The sequence below is a fragment of the Lagenorhynchus albirostris genome, chromosome 19, assembly GCF_949774975.1.
Source record: "Lagenorhynchus albirostris chromosome 19, mLagAlb1.1, whole genome shotgun sequence".
Lineage (NCBI taxonomy): Eukaryota > Metazoa > Chordata > Mammalia > Artiodactyla > Delphinidae > Lagenorhynchus > Lagenorhynchus albirostris.
The window spans coordinates 3,754,463-3,780,500 of NC_083113.1; the positions used below are offsets into that span (position 1 = coordinate 3,754,463).

At 42.9% G+C, this 26,038-nt stretch overlaps 1 protein-coding gene across 1 annotated transcript in view; it reads left to right on the forward strand.

The window, feature by feature from the left end:
* Window positions 1-4,364: 4,364 nt before the first annotated feature.
* The window catches only part of LOC132509284 (zinc finger protein 470), an 88,091-nt gene continuing 66,417 nt past the window's right edge, over window positions 4,365-26,038 (forward strand). Inside the window, exons 1-7 of the mRNA XM_060130117.1 lie at window positions 4,365-4,878; window positions 5,328-5,419; window positions 12,119-12,245; window positions 12,355-12,450; window positions 14,354-14,517; window positions 15,238-15,349; window positions 20,322-24,898. Of these exons, the coding sequence (XP_059986100.1) occupies window positions 4,671-4,878; window positions 5,328-5,419; window positions 12,119-12,245; window positions 12,355-12,450; window positions 14,354-14,517; window positions 15,238-15,349; window positions 20,322-22,027 (2,505 nt within the window). The 5' untranslated portion in view covers window positions 4,365-4,670 and the 3' untranslated portion in view covers window positions 22,028-24,898. Of the gene's footprint in view, window positions 4,879-5,327; window positions 5,420-12,118; window positions 12,246-12,354; window positions 12,451-14,353; window positions 14,518-15,237; window positions 15,350-20,321 lie in introns of the transcript that reaches the window.

Consider the following 26,038-nt stretch of genomic DNA (forward strand, 5'->3'; position numbering starts at 1 on the left):
ATGAAAGATGAGCTACAGACAATAAATAGCAGATTGAATTTGGAAAAGAATGAATAAGTGATCTGGAAGATAGAATAATGGAAATCTCCCAATCAGAACAGCAGACAGAAAGCCAAATGAAGAAAAAAAAAGAAGAAAGCAATATAAGAGACCTATGGGATAATGTAAAGCATGTCAATATATGCAAAATAGGGATACCAGAAGGAGAAGAAAGAGAAAAGAGGATTGAAAATGTATTTGAAGAAATTATGGCTGAAAATTTCCCAAACCTAAAGAAGGAAACAGATATCCAGGTACAGGAAGCACAGAGGGTCCCAAACAAGATGAACCCAAACAGACCTACACCAAAACATATCATAATTAAAATGGCAAAAGTTAAAGAGGGGATTCTAAAGGCAGCAAAAGAAAAACAAAGTTAATTACAAGGGAACCCCCATAAGGCTATCAGGTAATTTCTCTACAGAAACATTGCAGGTTAGAAGGGAGTGGCAAGATACATTCAAAGTCCTGAAAGGGAAAAAATCTGCAACCTAGGATACTCTACCCAGCAAGATTATTTAGAAGAAGAATAGAATAGAAGAAGAGATAAAGAAATTCTCAGATAAGCAAAAAGTAAAAGAATACAGCAATAGTAAAACCTAGCCCAAAGGAAATATTGAAAGGCCTTCTCTAAATAGAAAAGCAGCAAGACTCTATAGGAAAGAGAAAATCACAACTGGAAAGTAAATCACTTAAATAAGCCAGTGCACAGATTTTTTAAAAATCAAAAAAATTTTCTGCAAAATTTTCTGTGAAAGTGCTGATAACCACAATGAATGGCAGAAGGATAAACATGCAGATGTAAAAGAGGACATCAAAATCATACAATGTGGGGGAGGAGAGTAAGAAAATGTAGTGGGTTTATTTTTTTTCAGAATGTTTTTCAGCTTATATGACTACCAGTCCAAGCAAGTAGATATAGGAAGATGTTAACATACTTGAAAAACAGGGTAACCACAAATCAAAAAACATACAATAGATTCATGAAAACCAAAAAGAAGAGAACACAAGCATAATACAAAAGAAAATCATCAAACCACAAAAGGAAAAACAAAAAGAAAGGAACAAGAAGAAATACAAAATCAATGGGAAAACAAGGTTTAAAATGGCAATAAGTACATATCTATCAACAATTACCTTAAATGACAAGGGACTAAATGCTCCAATAAAAAGACATAGAGTGGCAGGTTGGATTAAAAAAAAACAAAAAAGCCTACAATATACTGCCTACAAGAGACCCACTTTGGGGCAAAGGACACACATAGATTGAAAGTGAGGGTATGGAAAAAGATATTTCATGCAAATGGAAATGACAAGAAAGCAGGGGTCACCATACTCATATCAAACAAAACAGAGGCTATAAACAGGAAAGATAAAGAAGGACACTATATAACAATAAAAGAAGAGGATATTACACTTGTCAACATATATGCACCAATATAGGAGCACCCAAATGCATGAAATAAATACTAACAGACATAAAGGTGGAAATCAATGGGACTACAACACCCCACTCACATCAATGGACAGATCTTCCAGACAGAAAATCAATAAGGCAACAGAGATCCTAAATGATACAATAGAACAGTTAGACTTAATTGATATTTTCAGGACATTACATCCAAAAGAACCCAGAATACACATTCTTTTCAAATGCACATGGAAAATTCTCTAAGATTGATTACATACTAGGGCATAAAACAAGCCTCAACAAATTTAAAAGAGTATAGAAATTATTTCAAGCATCTTTTCTGACCACAAGAGCATGAAACTAGAAATCAACCACAGGAAAAAAAAATGAGAAAAACAACAATTACATGGAGAATAAACAACATGCTACTAAAAAACCAATGGGTCAAGGAGGAAATCAAAGAGGAAATTAAAAAATACCTTGAGACAAATGACAATGAAAACAATCATAAAATCTATGGGAAGCAGCAAAAGCAGTTCTTAGAGGGAAGTTCATAGTGATACAGGCCTTCTTCAGGAAGTAGGAAAAATCTCAAACAAACTAAACTACCACCTAAAAGAATTAGAAAAAGAAGAAGAAACAAAATCTAAAGTCAGCAGAAGGAATGAAATAATAAAGATCAGAGAGGAAATAAAATAGAGATTTTTAAAAGTAATAGAAAAAAATCAATAAAACAAAGAGCTGGTTCTTTGAAAGGGTAAAAAAAACTGACAAACCTTTGGCCAGGCTCACCAAGAAGAAAAGAGAGAGGACCCAAATAAACAAAATAAGAAATGAAAGAGGAGAAATAGCAACTGATACCACAGAAATGCAATAAAAAAAGAGAATACTATGAACAATTATATGCCAACAAATTGGACAACCTAGAAGAAATGGACAAGTTTTTAGAAACATACAGTGCACCAAAACTGAATCAAAAAGAAATAGATAATTTGAACAGAGCAATCACTAGAAATAAAATAGAATCTGTAATTTAAAAAAAAAAAGACTTCCTACAAACAAAAGTTCAGGACCAGATGGCTTCACAGGTGAATTCTACCAAACATACAAAGAAGAACTTATATACTAATCCTTTTTAAACTCTTCCAAAAGATTGAAGAGGAGGGAACACTCCCAAAGACATTCTATGAATCCAGCATCACCCGGATACCAAAACCAGACAAAGACACCACCAAAAAAAGAAAATTACAGTCCAATGTCTTTGATGAATGTAGATGGGAAAATTCTCAACAAAATATTAGCAAACTGAATCCAACAACACATAAAAAAGTTTGTACACCACAACCAAGTTGGATTCATCCCAGGGTCACAAGGATGGTTCAACATACACAAATCAATCAATGTGATATACCACATCAACAAAAGAAAAGAAAAAAACCACATGATCATCTCAATAGATGCAGAAAAGGTATTTGATAAAATTCAACATCCAGTCATGATAAAAAGTTATGAAAGTGGGTATAGAGGGAACATATCTCAACATAATAAAAGCTGTTTATGACAAACCCACAGGCAAGATAATACTCAATGATGAAAAGCTGAAAGCCTTCCTACTAAAATCTGGAATCTAACACAACATTGTAAATCAAGTATTTACAAGTATACTTCAATAAAACAAATAAATAAAATAAATAAATAAAATTTATTTTATTAAAATAAATTAATAAATCAATAAAATAAATTAAAAAGCTCTGAACGACTCTGACAAGACCAGCCCTAAACATGTAAATGAATAAAAGCATCAGCTAACTCAGATAATGATGAACGTTATGAAGGGGATTTTAAAAGGTATGGGGAAGTCATTCTGCATTTTACATGAGTTAATTTGAATTTTATGCTAACTAAAATAGCCTGTTTGTGGCCTGTCAAACATGCATTGTACATCTGCTTTAATTATTGAAGAAAAGGGCACACTAACCAGAAGTAAAGAATGTGTTAAAAAGAAAGGTTAAATGCCTCCCTTCCTGGGATGCCAATGCTGGTCCTCCCTCAATAAGACTCCCTTCCCAGGTGCCAAGGCCATACTGACTCTCTGTATACTCGCTGTATACGCACTGGTCTGTTTTTGTTTAGTTTGGTTTTGGTTTTGAAACCTTGAAGAAATGTACCTCTGACTTATTTAATGTTCTTTGCTCTGACAGTATATAACACTGTGCTGAAAACCATGCTTCTCCGGAGAAATTTCTCAGAATAATCTGGGAGGCTGTCTTCTGGACTATAGTCCTCAGTTTGGCGCAAATAAAACTCTTTTCTATTTTTATTATATATTTATTGATTATTTTCATTGACAAGGGGTTGGTGGCATTTGCGGGGCTGCGCAGCCCTCTACCAGGAGATGAGAGGCTAATGACAAAAAGGAGCCAGCCCAGGGGAGAGTTTGGGGGAAGACTGCTCATTCCTGCTGGTCCCTGAAGCCTGGCATTTGGAGGATGGGTGTGGGAGGTGGGGGAGGCCCCTGTATCAGCAGAGGGGACCCACCTGAGGTGAAAGGTGGGATGCAGACCGGACACACGAAGACACGCTGTGCTCACACACACACCCCATCACAATCACATTCTGGACCCTGCCCTTCCCCCACCGCACATCCCCCAGTTCTGTTGGCTGACAACCGGGAGAAACGAACTCCAAGGACCACACCACCTGCCCCGCCCCGCCCAGAGACATCATCAACGTCCCCCGCGGCCCCGCCCCTCGCCATAAGCCCCGCCCCGGCTTGCAACTGCTCCTGCGCGCTCCAAGCCGGGAGCGACTCCCAGAAGCCCTTGGGGCGCTGTCCTGTCTAGCGGCGCGGCCTGTACTTCCGGCCAGACTCGGTTACTATGTGGACAACCACCTGGGCAGCCGCGGTCCGGAAGGGCCAGGAGCCGCTGACTTGGGGCCGAGTCGACGGACGCTGTGTAGGCCCAGACGGGCCCTCTCCTCCACGCCCTCTCTCCTCTTGGCGCCGCCGGGACGCTGGCCGGGACTCCGTTTCCCAGAGGGCGCCGCGGCTGACGGACGCGCTCACTTCCGGCGGCGGCCCGCCACCTGGGTTCCAGCTGGCCAGGCAGGGTGGTGGGCTCGGCGGCCGGCCGGGCGGGGCCGGCTGGGTGCCCGGCGTGCCCGGGCGGGCTGGGTGTGTTTTCGCGACCCCGGGGGCGTGTGCGCGCACGGTGGTGACATGCGGGGGACGGCGAGCGCGCGGGCCCGCGGCCTGGGATCCCCACCGCAGCGAGACGTCCCCCGCACAAAGCTCGGAGCGGGCCGCGGCCGGAGCGCGGGGACCCCGGTTGCTTTCCCTTGCCCCGCCCGGGGAAGGCCGCGCGCAAGGCGTGGCCTCACATCCAGGGGCCAGCGGGGAGCGGCGACCACGGGGCCTGAGAATAGAGGTGAGCGTGACAGGTGGCCCGGCGGGTGGACGGGGACGAATTAATCCCCTCAGGGTGAGGGGAGGGTGGGGTCTGGGACAGGAGGCTTCTTGGGGCCCAAGTGCTGGTGAATGGCGTCCCTGGACTCCGGGGCTGTTGGATGGGGGCATCCAAAGGACTGGAAATTGAACCCGAGAGCATTAGTCCGCGGTACAGGATCACTCTAACCGGCCACCTCCCTGTTTCAGGGCTCCTAGAGAGAAGACACCCCCCCCACCCGTGACAGCCCCTAGTAGAGTAGCGACCACATCCCAGGTGACCCTTCAAAACTGGTCCCATCCTACTCATGCTCGAGCATTTGACGCTCCACTTGTTGAATCCGTTTCAGATTTACAGCTGTCGTTTAAGACTCAGCAGGAAGGGAGCGTGGTGTAGATCTGGCCTGTAGCTACTTCTCTCTCTTCCCCCAGCTCTGCCTTCCAGGGACACGGCCTTTGTCCAGGTGAGGAGACACAAGCAGGAGGCGGCAGGGACAGGAATTGAACGGCAAGCCACCTTCCAGGTGAGTTGGCATTTCCTCTCTCCTCTCTGAAATGCAAGCTTGCTTTTCAGGACTTAATAATGTTTATTTTCTTTCAAAAGTTTTCAATCTAAGAGACCTGTCAGGGGAGCTGGTTCCCATTTCCTCACATTCTGGTGAGTGACGGGCTACAGGGACAGCCCAGGGCCTCCCTCCCTGCTTCCTCTTCATCCCACTCAGAGTTCGTTCTTCATTGAAGAAACGATTCAGCCCCTCCCTGTGCAGCTTTTCTCAGAGGGACTCTGATGGAGCAGAAAGGTACTCCTTAGCGCAAACAGGACAGCCCCTTGTGTTGTACCTGGTGTGCTTGGTACTCTCTTTGTGCCAGCCCCTGGAGAGACATATGGCTAAGCCCCAGCCCCTGCTCCCAAGGAGCTCACAGCCTGTGGGTGGAAAGTCATGGAAGCATACAAGGTTCTGAGTGTGAGTTTTAGGACCAGGTACTGTGAGAGTGGGCGGGAGGAACTCTTGGCTCCTAGCTGCCTGTCGGGGAAGAGTAAGGTTGTGATTTCTGAGCCCCATGTTTTGAAGGGAGAGGAGAGGTTTGGCAGACAGAAGAGGAAAGGGCAGCCCTGGTGCAATATGGAAGGCTGTCTTTTCCTCACTTGATTGCGTTCCTTCTTAGAATGCTAATAAATTCTTTGTTTCTGTCAGCTGTGTCTCCTAAATAGGTGATCGTCAGCTCATAAACGTATGAGCTGGGTTCCAGTTGCCCAGACTGCATAGATTACCAGTGATCTCCATCCACATTACCAAAGGCAGTGCTCAGTTCTTCGTCTTTCTTGATTATCTTTGGCACTTGACAACCGTTGGCGTTTGAAATAGTTCAGGGGTTGGCAGGCTTTCACTGTAAAGGGCCAGGTAGTAAATATTTTAGGCTTTGCAGGCTGTGAGGTCTCTGCTGCAGCTACTTTCCTCTGCCTTGTAGAGCTAAAGCAGCCACAGAAAATATGTAAGTGATTGGGTGGGGTTGCGTTCCAACAAAATTTTACTTACAAAAACAGGTAACTGCCACCCCCTGAAAGAGCTCGCCCTGGCCCTCCCACCTTCCTGACTTCTCAGCTTTCACTGCTGGTTCCTCCTCACCCTCCTGACCTACAGCTGTCCCTGTGCCTCTGGGCTCTGTACTTGGCTCTCTCCTCTTGTCTGTCTGCAGCACTTTCCTTGGGGAGGTCAGCCCATTCTTGTCTGCACAGACCAGCCAAGCACTGACTTCTCCCAATCCGCCTTTCCAGCCCAAATCTCTCCTCTGAGCTCCAGGCCTCTGTGTCCAACTGGACTCCTCCACATGAATGTTTGTGTTAGGTAACACAAACCTAACACGTCCAGACCCAGGTTCCTGGGGTTCCCCCCGACAATTGCCTCTGTCTCTGTGGCAGTTTCATGCTCTGAGTTACTCAGGCCAGAAGCTCTGCTGTCATTCTTGTCTCCTCTCTTGCCCTCACCTCCCATGTTTGGTCCATTTGCAAATCCCGTCAACACTGTTTTCATGTTGTACCCAGAATCTGACAGTTATCACCACTGCCACCACCGCGTCGGTCCTCATTATCTTGCCGTTGCCCCTTCTACTCATGCTCCCCATGCTCGCTTCCCAATGCAGCAACCAGAGGAGTCTGTTCTGCCACTCTCTGCTCAAACGCCCCAATGGCTTTCCCAAATGAAGGCCAGCTCCTTAATGTGACTGACAGGGCCCCGAGTGACCCGGCCCCCTGAACTCTGACGTGTGCTACCACACTCTCCCATCACTCACTTTACTTTCTCAAAAGTTGCCTTCTCGTTTTCCTGATCACTGTGTCTAAAATTTCAGAGCCTCCCACCCAAATTCCTCACATCCCTCTTCCTTGCTTTACATTTTAAGACTCTTAGCACTTTTCAATATACTATATACTTAGTTTATCTGGTTTTCTCTTGTCTGATTCTCTTATACCACAAAGTACATTTGACACAGGCAGGGATTTTGGATTCTTTTGCCCCAGCGCCTGATATGGAAAATAGGTGGTGGATGAATGTGTGAATGTAGTCTTAAAGTTCTCCTGGAGCCAATGTTTCACTATTTAATATAGCATTACAGTGATACTTTTTATACCTGAAAATGTGCGTTATCTCTGATTACTTTCTATGAGTATATTCCCAGAAGTTTTTCATTCCTGTGGATTAAAGTTTACCAAAGTTACATGAAAGCAAAATACTTTAAAAATTATATGTGGATGGAACAGCAGTAGGGTCTCAAAAGCTAGAATTCTAGATTTTACTTTTTTACTTTAAAAAAAAGTAAACTTTACCCCCCTCAAAAAAATTATTACAGAATTTTCATTTGTGTATTTTAAAAATTAACTGAATTGAATTGAACCAAAAAAAACCCCTTTGATGCATTTTTTTTCTGTAAAATACTTTTTTTTTAAACTAGTTTGTTTGTTTTAATTTTTATTCGTTTGGCTGCACCAGGTCTTAGTTGCGGTGTGTGTGATCTTTAGTTGCGGCATGTGGGATCTAATTCCCTGACCAGGGATCAAACCCGGGCCCCCTGCATTGGGAGCATGGAGTCCTAACCTCTGGACCACCAGAGAAGTCCCTCCTGTAAAATACTTTTTACTCTTTTTTTTCCTGTAAAATGTTAACACAAAGTATTTTTCTGTAAGGATAAGGTTGCTTTTTGGTTTTTATTTGTTTTTAAAGTTTATCTCGTCTTTATTATGTTTGAGAGTTAAAGCACCAGATCAATTTCATATTATCAGTACAGATTGTGTACCTGTATGTTTCCTCCGTGGTGTAGTATGACCCTGTGAAACCCACCTGAAAGTCTGCACGTCTGTATGATGGCAACAGGAATAAAACCAGGACCTGCACATTCTCGCTGTGTCCTCACATGGTGGAAGGGGCTGGGGAGGTCTCTGGGGCCTCATCTGTAAGGACACTAATCCCATTCATGAGGGTGGGCCTCCCAGAGGCCCCCACCTCCAAATACCATCACACAGGGCATTAGGATGTCAACATAGGAAGTTTAGGGGGACACAAACATTCAGACAAAGAGCTAACAAAAGTCATTGATTCTGTATATAAGGAGCAATCTGTATAAACTGGGAAAATGTCTTAAAAGGATATGCACATACTGTTACTTTGGGGTCCCTCTGGAATATGAGATTGGAGAGATGGGGAAAGGGATGTTTCTTATTAAGAAGAAAAATCAAAACCAAAAAAACCCAGTTGCCAAGTATAAGAAAATATTTGAACTTGTATTCTTCTCTTTAAGGGCCCCCAAATTCCAGTTTTACCAATAACAAAGTAGTAACAAATGCTAGAAAAATAGGCAGCATTTTCTCTGGCTCCAACAGACTTATAAAGTTACTGTAAAGATTCTGTGAAGATATTTTAAAAGATACTGTAATTTGTATACAATTTATTTACTACATATAATGTATATATTTTGTTTCATTTAGTAAGGAATATCAGAAAGCTATTTGAATATCTGAAAAATTTAAGTACAAGACTTCCCAGCCAAGGAGCAGGCAGTTAGAATTGTAAGATTGGAACCTGCAAAAACCCATCATTCATTCATTCATTCATTCACGCTGTGCCAGGTCTCAGTTGCTGCACGTGGGATCTGTGTTGCGGCATGCGAACTCTTAGTTGTGGCATGCATGTGGAATTGAACCTGGGCCCCTGCATTAGGAGCACGGAGTCTTACCTACTGGACCATCAGGGAAGTCCCAAAATCCCATCTTTTAGAATTGGGTCAGAAAAGAAGCAGAAAAGTAGCCTCTGTCTCAGCACCTGTGTCTTTGAATGCAATTGAAAATGTTTGCCAAAAAAAAAATCTGCATTGAAATGTTTTGTTTGTTTTTAAACCACTTTGTTGAGGCAAGATTGACACATAGAAAGCTGCACATTTTTAATATGTACAACTCGCTGAGTTTGAGGGTAAATACATACTCATGAAACCAGCACCCCCATCAAGGCCATAGACTTATCTATCAGTTCCCAGAGTTTCCTCCCTTCCCTCTTTAGTATTTTTACTTTTTTGGCAGTGAAAGCACTTAGCATAAGACCTACCTTCTTGGCCGACTTTAAGAATGCAGTGCAGGGAATTCCCTGCCGGTCCAGTGGTTAGGACTCCGTGCTTTCACTGCTGACGGCCCGGGTTCAACCCCTGGTTGGGGAACTAAGATTCCACAAGCCATGGGGTGTGGCCAAAAAAGAAAAGAATACAGTGCAGTATTTTTAGCTATAGGCACTGTGCTGTACATTAGAACTCCAGAACTTACTCATCCTGCATTACTGAAACTTTGTACTCTTTGATCATCCCCATTTCCCCCTCCACTAGCCCCTGGAAGCCACCATTCTACTCTCTATTTCTAAGAGTTGGAACTATTTTAGATTCCACATATAGGTGAGATCGATCATGCAGTTTTTGTCCTTCTCTCTGGCTTATGTCACTTAGCATATGTTTAGAAATGTTTGGGTTTTCATATACCTAAATATTTCCACTCCTGAGTCTCGCGCAGTTTTCAAAACTTGAAGGCATTTAAGGAACCGCAGGTGCAAAATGCAGGTCAGTAACAGATCAGGGTGAACAACCCGGGGAACGAGAGCCAAGCCTGCCTAGCGAGGTAAGCGCTCCTGCCAGCCACTCAGCCAGCAAATCCGTTCCTCTGCCTTTGAGGCTGGGTGCACTCACTTGAGGACTTGCTGCTGTGAGCTGGCCTGCATTTGAGCACGTCTTTGCTTAAGGCTGACTAAGCAGTTCCCGGCTGTTTCCCCCAAGTGTTACCAGGTGTTTTCCGTGTTTTATGGGGCCTTGGCGTCTCCCGCTTAGGAGAGCCCTGCATCGGGACTTCACCATCTCCACACAAAGCAAGATACCACTCACAGAACCCTTTACACAGTTCAGTTAAAAATCTTCAAAGTTGGTGCAAGTTAAAGAACGTGTGATAGTATTATATATTATTCAACAGATAACAAATCTCCAAGGCGCTTTCGTTGCTGGTAGAATTTAAATGGAAAGGTTGAGCCGCGGGTCAAAGTCGGCAGAGCGAACGTTCATTTGGTGTTTACAAGGCACCTCACGTTCTGAGCGCCGTGCTTGTGCTGTCCTTTTTAACCCATGGCACGGTCTGTGAGGTTGGTTTTATTGATGTTTCCCTTTTAAACATGGGCAACTGAGACGTAGAGGGGTTAAGTAACTAGCCGAGGTTTCAGAGCTGGTGAGTGGACAGAGTCCTTAATTCAGCCTTCGGGGTAGTTGGACTTTTTTGCTTCCTGATTTGAGTCTATGCTTTTGAAAATCCCAAGGCTGCCAGATATTTAAATATACCTTCTGTTAGCCTCAGATTCTGGGGGTCAGAGTTTGAATTGAATAAATGTTCAAAATACATTAGGATGTATCAGCATTGTACACTGAAATCATAAAATTATGCCACATAAAATTCCACCAGCAGTGCATGAGTAGCAGACCCAGTCGTAAACAGACTTGCAATGCCTCCTTGATACTTGCCCGCTTCTCTGAGATGGCACCTTGATTCTTTTTTTGTAATTGTGGTGTAGTTGACAACATAGTGATTCACAATTTTTAAAGGTTATACTCCACTTATAACTATTATAAAATGTTGGTTGTATTCCCTGTGGTGTACAATACACCTTGATTCTCAAAGACATCTTATTAATGAAAAGCTTTATCGTATTTTTCATTCTAATTATACACTCATCTTTATTTCAGAAAAAAAGAATTCAGTTAGTTTGTTTTAAATGAACATTCAACATGTGATGAACACTAAAAGCAAATAGAAATCCTTAGAACACAGTTTGGGGTTTAGTCATGTGATGTTCACCTCCAGGTTTATTTCCCCATTCTTCCCCCCCCCCCCCCCCGGGAGAAAGAAGAATTTATCATTACTTGCAGGAAGTGATGAAAACACTGGGGATCTTTCCCAAAGCAGTGTCTCCTGTTTCCCCATTCTTGTGCTGATCCAGGGCACTTGACTGTCCTCATGGTAAAAAACGCTCTGGTACCTGTTGTGCGTGGAACAATTTAGCCTCCGTTGTTTATTGTTTCTAATTGATGTCACATATTTCTCTTGTGTGTACCTCCTGTCACCAGCACAAAATTGCCAGTTCTCCGAGGGTAGAGGCTCTCTATTTTTCTCTTTTCTCTGAAGTTTACAGTGTAATGAGGCCCGCTGTCCAGTAATTAACTAGATTTCCACATCACTGGGTATTTTCCCTTACATGTATAATCTCCTACCTAAAATGAAGAGGGGGTAACCCTTAGGCCCCTATATTAACTTGCAAGGACTGCCATAAGGAGAACACCACAGGCTGGGCAGCTAAAACAACAAACAGTATACCGTTCTGGAGGACAGAAGTTTAAGACCAAGGGGTGAGCGGAGTTGGTTTCCCCTGAGGCCTCTCGTTGACTTGTAGACAGTCGCCCTTTCGCTCTGTTGTCACATGGTCCTCCCTCTGCGCTCACCCATCCCTGATTTCTTCCTCCTCTTAACAAAAATACCAGTCAGATTGGATCAGGGCCCAACCGTGTGACTTCATTTAACTTTTAGTCACCTCTTCGAAGGCCCCGTCTCCAAATACAGTCACCTTCTGGGTATGGGGGGTTGGGGCTTCGACGTGTGCATTTGGGGGGCAGGGCCTGAGCACTGGTCCAGCAAGAATGTGCTTTTGTCGTTTCAGAGCTTGGTGACATTTGGGGATGTGGCTGTAGAGTTCTCCCCAGAGGAGTGGGAGTGGCTGGACTCTGCTCAGAGGAGTCTGTACAGGAGTGTGATGCTGGAAAACTACAGGAGCCTGGTCTCGCTGGGTAAAGGCCCCCCCTCCCTCCTCATCACCACACCCTGCACCATCCTCTTCCTTCAAGCCAAGGACAGACCCACAGCATGACCACGTCCCGTTTCTTCTTACATATTTAGGACTTTGTGTTTCTAAGCCCAAAATGATCTCCTCACTGGAACAGAGGAAGGAGCCCTGGGCGGCGAAGAGAACGTTGACAAGAGGCGGGTGTCCAGGTGAGCGTGGGAGACCCAGGTGGGATGAGGCCATGGCAGTCGCAGCTCCGCGCCTTCAGACACCTGGGGTCATCAGCAGCCTTGAGCCTCTGGCCTGGAGGGAAAATCTAGGCCTGGGCTTTGCAAATTCTCCTTCTCCCCATCTCTTCTCTCCACCTCTGCTTCCCCCCCCACCAAGTGTAACTTTTTTGTTTGTTTGTTTTTGTGGCCATGCCACGCAGCCTCTGGGATCTTAGTTCCCCAACCAGGGATCAAACGCGCTCCCCCCTGCAGTGGAAGGCAGGGTCCTAACCCCTGGACCACCAGGGAAGTCGTGTTACAATTCTTGTAACTCTTGTCCTGTCCTCTGGATCTCATGTTTTCCCAGCACCCGTCTTACCCTTTTGCTTTTCACACTTACACAGTCGTCACTTTCTTTAAAAATCTTCGGCTGATTCTGATGTAGGTTTTACTATCTTATTTCTCTTTGATGAAATGACTTTCATTTACAGACTTCTTTTAACTGATTGTTACTGCACGTCAGCTTTGAGTGAGCCCACCAGGTGCTGGCTGGGAAGATGAGCGTAAGCTGTTAGAAAACTAACCATCCCGTAGGGGCGATAAGACATTTCTGTACACTTAAGTGCAGTAGAAAGTACTGTCCTACATATGATTAGTGTAAATAGGTACCTAAGAGGAAGAAAAAAGTTATTCCCGGTTTCAAGCCAGGGAAACAAGGTACAAGAGTAGAGCCTTGAGCAGAAAGGTGAGAACGAGAAGAAAGACATTGGTAGTTCAGGAGAGGATTTGTGTTGAGCCGTGATCCATCTGGGGTCCAGGCGGACTTCCCCCGTGCAAACAGGCTGCACACAGGTGGGCGACTGGCTCTCAGAAGGAAAGGACACTGATTCTGATTTGATGGTATGTTCCTGCAGATATTGTGATGCAGATATCATCATATTTATACCACTTGGGAGTACAGAGATTTCAACCACAACACTATTTCTGGAATAGCAAGTTAACCAAGTAAGACAAGAAATCAGAATTACAGATTTCTTTTGGAGGTTCCTGTAATAGGAACTGACTACCATTTCTAAAGAATTGAGAATCTTGTAAGACCTCTTTGTTCAAACCGTACTTCGGCAGAAAAGTTTGTATCAACAGGACAGTTTACAAACTCTGACGACTCACATGGGTCATCGTATGGCCCAGGAGAACTGGAATGGCGTTTTGGGGAAAAGTTTTCCATTTATCATGGTACTAAATCACATTCTCTGAGCAGTTTTCTGAGACAGAACTGTTTTTTTCCCTTCTGTTGACCCTTCTGTTGCTGAGACTGTAGTTGATTTTGAAGACTTGTACTTTTAAGGCCAGAATCTGAACATTGGTTAGTTAGCATTGTAATCAAAAAAAAAAAAAAGGAGACGTTAGTTTTTAAAAACAAAGAGAGAGAAGAAATTTTTGCTAAATAAAATGGAGAAAGAGTCAAAGTGAGACTTCCATAATAGCGCTGAGATAAGGATCATATAGCGTTTCCTTCAATAGGCTCTGCCCCTCTTTGTCTATTTTGGCCACATTTTATCTTAGATTTAAATCTCTGTGAGCTCTCTCACCTCCTGCACTTCGATCTCTTTCTCCAGTCTCCTGCTAAAACCATAACATGCACTACTTGGTCAACCTTTAGGTGTGCTAAAACCATAACATGTGCTACTTGGTCAACCTTTAGGTGTGAAAACTCACATTGTGTCCTTTAGGGTTAAAGCTACACAAATTTGGGAATGGAAGGCCAGTTGGTCATATAAAACAGCTTTCGAAACAGTATACTTCTTTTGAGGATTTTTTCCCATCTGATTACATTTTGGAAGATTTCTTTATACTGGTATATAATCGAAGAGATATTTACCTTCTTAAAAATATCTTTTAGACTCATGGGCTCTGCCAAAGACCAAGGAGTTATCTTCAAAGAAGAGCTTCTGTGAAGAAAAGTCATCCCAGGCGGTGCTAATGGAGAGGCCCACAACCTACAGTCTGGAGTGCTCCGTTCTAGGGGAAGACTGGGGTTACAGTGCTGTGTTGGAGAGGCATCTGGTGAGTCAGGGTGTAAATGGAGGGGGAGACACGCTTACAGATAAGTTGCATGAGGTAGACTTGGCGAGATTCCTAGTAAGGCACTTACAGAGGCAGTGCTGATGACTCCCAGGAGCTTCCTTGTGTCCTTCACAAAGAAACCCTTCCTTAGGAAAGCGATCTTGTCTGCAGTAAGTGTGGGAGAAGTTTCCGTTGGAATCCAGGGCTGCATACCGACAGAGTGTCCCCCCAGAAGAGAGAGTACCTGCAGTCTTGATACACACAAGGGGGAACACTGGGTCACAGCAAGTCGTAAACAAGTCTGTTTAAATCAGAAATGTTCGACTTGTAATGGATGTGAGAAGACTTTGAATAGGATCTCAACCCTTCCTTTTCATCAGAGATTTCATATGAGAGAAAAACCCTCTGCAGACTTAATTGAACAACGTGTGTTGAACGTCAGGAAGCCTCCAGTGAACTTCAGAAAATCCATACTCTCTGTACCTTCATTCTCCTCCAAGAAATTATAGATTCTCCATGGCACCAACAGTTTCCCCTATTTTTCTTTTCTTTCCCCCTAAACATATACGACATAGCTAGCTCAGTCGTCATGTGACCGGCATCACTCAGAACCTAGTGAAAATTCTTGGTACATCACAGCATGTGGATGCAGCCCACCCCACAGAGCCATCGTGGGTTCACGAGCACGGTTTGATGAGAAACGTGTTTGTACCATTTCAGGGCTTGGTGACCATCACGAACATGGCCGTAGACGTCTCCCAGCAGCCAGACCCAACTCGGAAGAGTTTCTGTAAGAATGTTGTGTGGGAGGACCACAATCTGGGGGCAGTAGGTAAGGATGTTCCTCTCCGAAATCTGAAACTTCAGGAGCCCCCACTTTCGTTCCTCAGTTTTGAATTGTGTGTGGGGGTGGGGGGTGGGGGGGGTGGCAGGGTTGTCTTCCAAAGCACTGGGTTGAATTTTTACTCGCAATTCTTAAGAGTGTGACGTTTGTAGAGTTGAGAGTTAGTATCTCTGTCATACTTGAAGCATCAACTTCAATATCCTTAAAATACTCTTCACTTTTCTTCCTGGTCCTTCCTGTAATAAAGCGCTCTTCCTTCAAAGCCAAGGAATTGGTTGTCCATTTAAGAATGCCAAGGGTATGACTGAAACCCCTGTCTTTTCCCATGTGCAGGACATTGTGTGTCTGAGCCAGACTTGGTCTCTTTGCTGGACCTTGGGAAGGAACCCTGGGTGGTGAAAGGAGAGCTGGCAAGAGGCCCGTCCCCAGGTGAGCGCGGGAGGCCTGGGGTGGAAATGCCACTGCAGGCCAGAGTGTAGTTCTCACCAAAGAGGCCAGGTGCTCCCTAACGTACAGAGAAAGCCCACCATGTCCTCGGGTCTGGAAAGAAGATTGAGATCCGAGCTTTGAAAATTACATTGTTCTCTCCTCCTCCTCCTCCCCTCCCCTCCCCTCCCCTCCCCTCCCCTTCCTCTTCCCCTCCCTCCTCCCCTTCCCTCCTCCCCTCCCTCCTCCCCTCCCCTCCTTCCCTCCCCTCCTCCCCTCCTCCCCACCCCTCCTCCCCTCCCCTCCTCCCCACCCCTCCTCCCCTCCCCTCCCCCTCCCCACCCCCTCCCCTCCTCCCCTCCCCTCCTCCCCCTCCTCCCTCCCCCTCCCCTCCCCCTCCTCCCTCCCCTCCCCCTCCCCCTCCTCCCTCCCCTCCCCCTCCTCCCTCCCCACCCCCTCCCCTCCTCCCCCTCCTCCCTCCCCCTCCCCTCCCCCTCCTCCCTCCCCCCTCCCCTCCCCCTCCTCCCTCCCCTCCCCCTCCCCTCCCCTCCTCCCCCTCCCCCCTCCCCTCCCCCTCCCCTCCCCTCCCCTCCTCCTCCCCCTCCTCCCCCTCCTCCCCTCTCCTCCCCTCCTCCCCCCTCCTCCTTCCTCCCCTCCTCCTTGCCCCCCCACCCCACCTTCTCTTGGTTGATAACTCCTCCCTGTAGCTCTGCTCCTGTCCTTGGCCACTCAGACATGGATCAGCCACTTGGTTCTTTAAATGATCTCTTCCAGACCCCGAGGGTTTCTGGAGCTGTCTTCCAAAGGTCTGATGTTCGTAGTCACATGGCCACTCACTTCGTGATGCATCCATTCCTGTAAGAACCACAAATTGAAGGAGGGAGCCACTTGGCTTGACATTGGCAGGCGATTGGAGAACGAGGGAATTTACACTTCTGTCCTCAGCCATCAAATATTTACATCAAATATGACATGTGCATGGATGACTTGCATAAACCAGAGCTTGTGAAATTCCCAACATGGCCTTAAAGAGGCAAAGGACAGGGTTCCCCCCAGAGAATCCTTGTCTGGGTTGGAGAGGGTGGGCAGATGGATTGCAAGAAGACGTGGGCGGAGGGCCGTTTCTTCGATACACAAGGAAGGAAAAGAAACTTCTTTTGAAAATAATGGTTTTCAGAAAGTGTAATCCTGTCACCTGTCTGGGAAAGGAATAGAAAATCATAACCTGTAATCACAATATGTTAACAAGACAACTTTAGGCCCTTCAAGCCCTGAGGAACACATATGTTGTTTTACGTGGTAGAAATAGAGTTTGCGTTCTGTCCTGCGTACCAGTGTTTTCACGTGAGTTCCATGTTCCGTGTGCCACTGCTCAATTAGGTTGCGTCACATTTCTTGGTGTTAAAAATATAACAGGCACCTTTATGTTAGTGAAGGCTGTACATTTTGGGGATGCCTGTATCCCTGGAAGTGAAAATCTGCTGAGCTCTGAGAGTTTTCTGTTCTAGTGACTCTAGCAATGGCCAGATGACTAGATGTATGGGTTTAATTGCATCATCGTAGCATTGGGTAGTTTGGTGAAAATGTTTAGCTTATTATTTGGTGAAAGATTATAGCCTAAGGTTATTTTTTTATTATGAAAATGAGTTGAATACTTTCCTCAAATTTTGTTATTGTCTTTATCCTTTTGTAAAATGTCCCTCATTTATATCCATTTCTCTATTTGTATCTTAAATTTTTTTTGTTTTTGATTTTTTTTTAATATTTGGCTGTGTCCAGTCTTAGTTGTGGCATGCAGGATCTTTCATTGTGGTGCGCGGGCTTATCTCTAGTTGTGGCGTGTGGGTTTTCTCTCTCTGACTGTGGTGCATGGGCTCCAGAGCATGTGGGCTCTGCAGTTTGCAGCACACGGGCTCTCTAGTTGAGGTGCACGGGCCCAGTAGTTATGACCACGCAGCATGTGGGATTTAGTTCCCTGACCAGGGTTCAAACCCACATGCCTTGCATTGGAAGGCAGATTCTTTACTACTGGACCACCAGGGAAGGCCCTGTTTTTTTGTCTTTTGGGTTTTTTTTTCCTTTTTTGGCTGTGCTGCACAGCATATGGCATTTTAGTTCCCCAACCAGGGATCAAACCCATGCCTCCTGCAGTGGAAGTGCAGAGTCTTAACCACTGCACTGCCAGTCCAGTCCCAGTGGGGTTTTTTTAATGTGAACATTAATTTTTTAATGTATTGTTTCAAACTATCTTTTACATATGGTAATAAGTATTTTTCTTTTCACTAGAATTTTTTAAATTGTACATAAAATTTTTAAAAATTTTATATAGCCTAATATATTACTACTTTTATGATTTCTCCTTCTATTTGTATCCTTAGAAAGTAGACAGAAACTTCCATCTAAGTGGCTCTCTAGTATTACAATATATGGAAATACCATAATTTACTTAACTAACTTACTGTTGAGGATATTTGAACCTTTAGGTTTTTTCTGGTTTTCACCTGTAATAAACTGTGGTCCAGTTTGTTCATATCTCTTTGCATGATCAAAGTATACATGTCTTTTAAGTTTCATGAACATAATAACAGGCTGTAACACCATTGGTAAACAATATATGAGAATACCTGTTTCCATACATCTTCACTAATAGTATTTTGGGTTTTTTTTAATATTTTCCAAGCTGTGGGGTGAAAATTGAGTTTTGTTTAATTTTTATTTTGCAGACTACTTGTGAGGTTGTGAATACATGTGTTTAAATCCATTCAGGGTTTATACTCTGTTAGTGATGTCTTCATGCCCATTGCCCACATTTCTACTGGGTCATATTTCCTTGCCTGTATATAGCATGAATGTAAATCCTGTTTTATAAATGTGATATTTTTTCCCCCAATTTCCTGTGGCTTGAAAGGTTGCATGTGGTGTTTCTTGCTATCCAGTATTTTAGATTGGTAGCTTCATTTATAGAAGCTTTAGCTTTGATTTTTGTTTCATTCATGGTTTTTTGTTTCTGTTAATAGATATATTACTCCCATTTGTACTGTACAACAAATTTGTTTGGTCTTGTTTCTGTTGCTTATTTAATTCTTCCTTGTTTCTCTCCATGAATACATTATTAAGTCTTTCTATCCATGAACACAGGATGTCTTTCCATTTATCTGGCTCTTAATTTTATTAAGCAGTGTTTGTAGTTTTCAGTGTACAGTCTTGCACCCTTTAAGGTAACTTTTTTCCTTAATAATTTATTCCTTCACTGCTATTTTTCATGGAATTATTTTCATAATTTCCTTTTCAGATTGTTCATTCCTAGTGTATGGAAATACAGCTGATTTTTGTGTGTTGATCTTGTATACTGCAGTTTTGATGACTTGATGTATTAGCTCTAATACCTTTCTTGTGGATTGTTTAGGGTTTTCTATATATGGGATGATATTATCAGCAAGTACAGTTTTTTTTTCCTTTCTAATTTGGATGCCTTTTATTTCTATTTAATTGCTCTGGCTGGAACTTCCCAGGTATCTTTGTCTTGTTATTGACCTAAGAAGGAAAGCTTTCAGTGTTTAGATGCCATTAAAAAAAATACTTTATTTTCCTTTTTTAAAGATCATCTTTTCCCAAACATCTGGCTCTCTGCATCATCTCTCTCCCCAACACCACTTTGATCTCTGTACATTTATTGTGATATAGCTCTACTTGCACAAGTTTTTGGTACATGCTAAGTGATTTAGCAAAGGGATTTCAGACATAATCATTCCTCCCTGCAAGCTTGTAGTCTGAGGTAAGCCATATACCTGATCAGTGGTGTGTATGATGTAATTAAATATAATATCAGCACTCACTATTTTTATAGAAACAGTCTTTCCAGAATGAGAAATTCCATTACTTAAATGGCCAGAGAAGAAGTGATGATTTTGTCAGGCTTGCAGAAGCAAGCAGGTCAGTGTAAAAATGATTTCTATGTGACTGCTGAACTTTAGCCATCAGTTGGCACTGTAGGTTCTGTTGAAATCAGTCAAATAAGATACAGTTGACAGAAACACCATTTCTGGTTGTAGGGGAGTGATTGGGCTTTCAGGACTCTTAATGAACGTCATAGAATACACTGTCCTTTTGTGTTTGGTGTGCTTCTTGGAACAACTTTGGTGACATGATGACTGCCCTGGCATCAAAGCTGCATAGCCAGGGGTGAGAAAGGGTGAAGAGAATGACTGTCATAGACTGTATTTTTAGGTGATGTGATTACAGAACATTTTTCCGACTCCTGATGCTTCTGATGTGTGACTGATTCCACATACATTTATCTTTTTTTCTATTCACCTCTCTGGGTTCCTGTATGAATCCAGTCTGGGGTCGTCTTACATACATTGTAGACTGCATGTTCACATGTTTTAGAGGTGCACAATTTATGTGGTTTAATTAGGGTTTAATTCACCAATTAGTGAGTTTCTTCACAGTTTTCCTTTTAGTAGATTCCTTTTCTCCCAGCCTATGATAAAAGAAATGTTTGTTTCTTGTTTATTTTCTTGATATCTTTCAGGCCAGCAGTCTATACATGAGACCCAGGAGTTATTTCCGAAGCAGGATTCATTTGCTGAAGTGGTAACGGACAGAACTTCAAACACTAACCTAGAGAGTTCCACTTTAAGAGGAAGCTGGGATTCTGAGGGTCTGTTTGAAAGGAAGCTGGCAGGTCAGAAGACACAATTCAGGCAGGAGGCAGTCACTCACAACAAAACCCTCTCTAAGGAAAGAGAGTGTCCGTATAACAAATCTGGAAGATGGTTCCACTTGGACATTTCAGAAGAGAGAGTTCACCGCTGTGATTCAGTTAAGAAAACTTTCTCCCCAAGTTCAGTGGTAATAAAACATGCAGGGATCTATGCAGGAAAAAAACTTTTCAAATGTAATGAATGTAAGAAAACCTTTACCCAGAGCTCATCCCTCACCGTGCATCAGAGAATTCATACTGGAGAGAAGCCCTATAAATGTAAGGAATGTGGAAAGGCCTTCAGTGACGGCTCATCCTTTGCCCGACATCAGAGATGTCACACCGGCAAGAAGCCCTACGAATGTATGGAATGTGGGAAAGCCTTCATACAGAACACATCCCTTATCCGTCACTGGAGGTATTATCACACCGGGGAGAAACCCTTTGACTGCATCGACTGTGGGAAAGCCTTCAGTGATCACATCGGACTCAATCAGCACAGGAGAATTCATACTGGAGAGAAGCCCTACAAGTGTGATGTGTGTGACAAAGCCTTTAGGTATGGCTCATCCCTGACTGTCCATCAGAGAATTCACACAGGAGAGAAACCGTACGAATGTGAGGTGTGTAGAAAAGCCTTTAGCCATCATGCCTCACTCACTCAGCACCAAAGGGTGCATTCTGGAGAGAAGCCTTTTAAATGTAAAGAATGTGGGAAAGCCTTTAGGCAGAATATACACCTTGCTAGCCATCTGAGGATTCATACTGGTGAGAAGCCCTTCGAATGTGGGGAATGTGGTAAGTCCTTTAGCATCAGTTCCCAGCTGGCCACCCATCAGAGAATTCATACCGGAGAGAAGCCCTATGCTTGTAAGGTCTGCAGCAAAGCTTTCACCCAGAAGGCTCACTTGGCACAGCATCAGAAAACTCACACAGGAGAGAAACCCTATGAGTGTAAGGAGTGCGGGAAGGCCTTCAGCCAGACCACACACCTTATTCAACACCAGCGAGTTCACACAGGAGAGAAACCCTATAAGTGCATGGAATGTGGGAAGGCCTTTGGCGACAACTCCTCCTGCACTCAGCACCAGAGGCTTCACACTGGCCAAAGGCCCTACGAATGTATTGAATGTGGGAAGGCCTTCAAGACAAAGTCGTCCCTCATCTGTCATCGCAGAAGTCACACTGGGGAGAAACCTTACGAATGTAGTGCGTGCGGCAAAGCCTTCAGCCATCGGCAGTCCCTTAGCGTCCATCAGAGGATTCACTCTGGAAAGAAACCGTATGAATGCAAGGAATGCAGGAAAACCTTCATCCAAATCGGACACCTCAATCAGCACAAAAGAGTGCACACGGGAGAGAGACCCCACAACCATAAGAGAAGCAGAAAGGTCTTCAGGCAGAGCACACACTTTGCACATCAGAGAATCCACACTGGAGAGTCACCTGCACGCCCCTCTTTACCTGCTACATCAAATCCTGTGGATCTGTTACCCAAGTTTCTCTGGAATCCACCCTCACTCCCATCAATATAGTCCTGAGACATTGTGGCTCAGATAGACCACTCCAGCTGTTTAAAACCTGTTCTCTCTCTTTCTGTCTATTCTGTTCTTGTCCTGTACAAGTTTGTTCTTCACACTGTTGCAGTTAGAACGTGAAGATTTTTGTTTTAAGTGAAAATAGAATTCATTTACTCCTCATGTAAACACTTATGTTGAGATCCTTCATATTGATTAATGCATAAGATGTGTGTAGCACAATGGCTGGTCCATACTAAGCGTTCAGTAATGTTAGCTCTTTTAAAAACATTGTTTTCAGACATTGAAAAGTTACCATAGGCAACTCTGACTGAAAATGATGCATAGAATGAAGCTAAGAGAAGCCGGATATTAGATCAGGAACAGGCGTTTCAAGACAGTGAGGCTTTGCCCGTTCTGGTTTAAAACTTGATTCCATAATGTTGAGTTAGTATTATAGCTTTTCATTTATCTGCATAAAGTGTAAGGTGCTGTGACCTTGTTGGTGAGAAAATTACATCTGACAACAGTCTTAGAAAGTGTGTAGAGAACATGGGTGAGGAGGCCACCTGGAAGAAAAGAACTGAAACAATCAGAGGAGAAGACAAGGTTCACCTGCGTACATTTAAACCTTCTGACATGTATTAGAAAATTTGGCAAGATTTGATCATTTAAAGTCACCTGGGCTTATGCGTGAATTCCATTAAAGTTTCAAAGGACCACTAACCTTGAGGCAGACTAATCTTGACTATGACTCATGGCCAGAGCCTCACTGACTGTTTCGTATGGCCCATGATCTGAATTTTAAAAATTATTTTAATGGAGGAACAAGTGAATAGAATAATAGCTTAAGACAACATGAAAATTATATGAAATTTAAATTTCAGTGTCCGTAAATAAAGTCTTATTGGCTCACAGCCATGCTCATTTGTTTACATATTGCCTAGGGCTGCTTTCACTCTACAATAGCAGACCTGAGTAGCTGCAACAAAGACAGTATTGCCTGCAAAACTTCAAATATTTACTCTCTGTCCTTGTGCAGAGAAAGCGTGCCGACTCCTGCTCCAGTGCAGAGAAAAATACACAAAAGGTTCTAATTATTTTTATGAGGATAATACAACTCTCCCATCAAAAACAAGAAAAACTATAAAGCAACTTATGAATAGAGGTGAAAGAATGTTATTAAACTGTTGAACAATAGGAAATGTCAATAAAAAGAAATACTATATTTTTCTAGATGAAGTAATACTGTTAAAATGTTTGTAAATTGTCACTCCCAACAGAGTCTCAGTAGGATATGTTTGCTCTGACAGTTTTAGCTGAAAACCACACAAGGAAGGATGATTTGTCAAACATAGCAGGACATTTAAAAAATGTTTTGGTGGGACTTCCGTGGTGGTCCAGTGGTTAGGACTCTGTGCTTCCATTTCAGGGGGTGCGGGTTCGATCCCTGGTGGGGGAGCTAACATCCCGCATGCTGCGTGGTGCGGCCAGAAAAAAAAGAAAAAATCGTTAAAAAAATGTTTTGGTATATAATAAGATTAGCGTTTCATTATTGGGGAAATGATGTTGTAACAATTGATTATCCACTCTCCAAAAAGAGAAGCATACCTAGACCTTACAGAGAAATATAATACAGTTGTATTTATCGGCTCTAATTATGAAATAATATGTTAGAGGCGAACACAGAAAGGAGGAAGGCTTTATTGAGTAGGACATGGAGCCCTGGAAGACATGAAGAGAGTAAGCTGGCCTGTACAAAGATTTAAATAAACTTCGATATGGTGAAACGTGTCAAAAAAGATGTAAGAGGCAACTGGCAGAAAATACAACACATATGAAAAAATACGTCATTTAAGAACAGAGTGCTATGACACAAAGCAGTCGGGGAACTAGGCAGTGCTTACCAACAGGCGTGTCACAGTGGAAGAACTCGAATAAAGAAAATTTGTTAGGTTCTTAACCTTGTTGCTCAGAAAATTACAGATTTAAAACGAATCTTCTTGACTCGCAGATGGATTAAAATCTAAACTGCAGTTAATTTCCCATACTAGTTATTGTGGGAAAACAGGAGGTTGTTCATCATTACCAGTGTAGATTTGTCTCCTCCTGTTTGGGGTGGCAATATGGCATGACCTATCCACACTATAAATATGCATTCCTTTTGAAATAGTAATTCTAGATCTAGGAGTTTCATCCCAATGGAATAAATATATAGATATAAATAATGTTTATTGCAAAATCTTTTTAATTACAATAAATAGGATTTCAGTATCCTGCCAAGCAGATTGATTAAATTGTGATTATTCAATACAGTATTGTCCAGTTAGCAGAGATTAAGCTCTACATATGCTCCTATGGAGTATTGTCTGTCTACAATATATTAAATGCAATATGTGATTTGCAGAACATTATGTGTAAAATAATCTTGTAGTCATAGAGTCAAAATTAATATTGAATATATATGTGTGCGTGTATATGTGTGTGTTTGTCTATATATATATTCTTTTCAGTATATATGTTGAAATCTGTTTTTGTCTTTAACACATGCTTTTCCTAGCTCTTTGTTGTCACTTTGCCTTCATTCTGTATTGTACTGTTGGACTGCCAGTCACACATGGCTCTAATTAAGCCAGTCAGGTTTTTCATTCTTTGTATTTTGACCGGAGACATGGGGCAAATATTAGGCTTTATGTATGGGCCATAAGGGATGTTTTCTTTTAGTATTCATTTTGATTGGTTGGGCCACTTGTTGTAACAGCTATTATAAAGATATGGAACATCACTCCTGGACTGCAAATAGGTGGAATTGAGTCATCCTTTGGCAGCAGCCTAAAGATTTCTGCATCTCTACCTGTCTGATCCATTAAAATGATTCCTGCATCCTCACATCCTAGTTTTGTTTAGTTCTTTAAATCTTCAAGGTATCTGGTATCCTTTCAATATTTAACTTCTAAGCTGGAGTCATCTTTTATTCTCATACAGAAATTGGTACTAGAGAATGATTCTCAGACTACAGAGAAGCAGAATATTAAGGGCTGATTGAAAGAGATAGGTTAAAAGACAGAGAAACTTGTAATCCTGTGTTGTGTTAGGAAAGGATAGTCATGATGTAGCAGGATCATAAGCCCACTGCACACAAGGGGCTGGATAGCTCTTACCAAAAACTAAAGGCAGTGAGCAATGCTAGCTCCAAAAGTAAGTGTGCTGCTTGTTTACAATGAAATTAGATAATTAAAAGTGAAAGGCCACTTGAAATTCTGACCTTAAGAAAGGCATTGAAGTCAGACCTTTCTATGATTGTGTTGGGAGTCTTCTTAACTGCTTCTAACCACGGGGCTGGCAAATCCTGAAAGCCAAGTGCAACAGTAGATCCAGGTGTTTGCTGAGCTATGATACTGAATTCCCAACCTCGCCACTTCTCTTAGATGAAAGTGAAGTGTGGGGAAAGATTTGAATCCATGTAACTGGAATGGGGCTATCGCGAAAGATTCAAGCATCTTAGAAAACTTTTGACTTTCTCAAACCTTAAGAAACCTCCCTACTTATTCTCTTTGCCATACATCTGTGACAAAACTCTTGAGTCTGCTTTTCTAGTCTTGAAATGCAGACAGGGAGGAGATTCATGTCATCCAGAAATATTTAATATCCTTTATTATATCAAAAATCCAGGACACATTTTTGGAAATGTCATCTCGAGGGTTAGAATTTACATTGCATAATATATAAGGACTTGAAAGAATTCAAGAGTTTATAGTGCTGGATTGGATCATTTATGTCCCTACCCCTGACTTATCTTTTGCAAGTTCCCCTGTCAGGTCTAGTAGTTTTTCTATGTTCTTTTGACATGAAGTACCAGCATATTAAAAATCTCCTGTCTCCTTTAGGTACTGGGATTTCTCATGACAGTGATTACATTTGGAAAGTGTACTGAACTAGGGCATGTGCAGTAGCTGGAGTATAGGGCAACAGGTAATCTTGAGAATAAAATGAAATGTCACAATCAACACAGAAATCCTAAGAATGTTC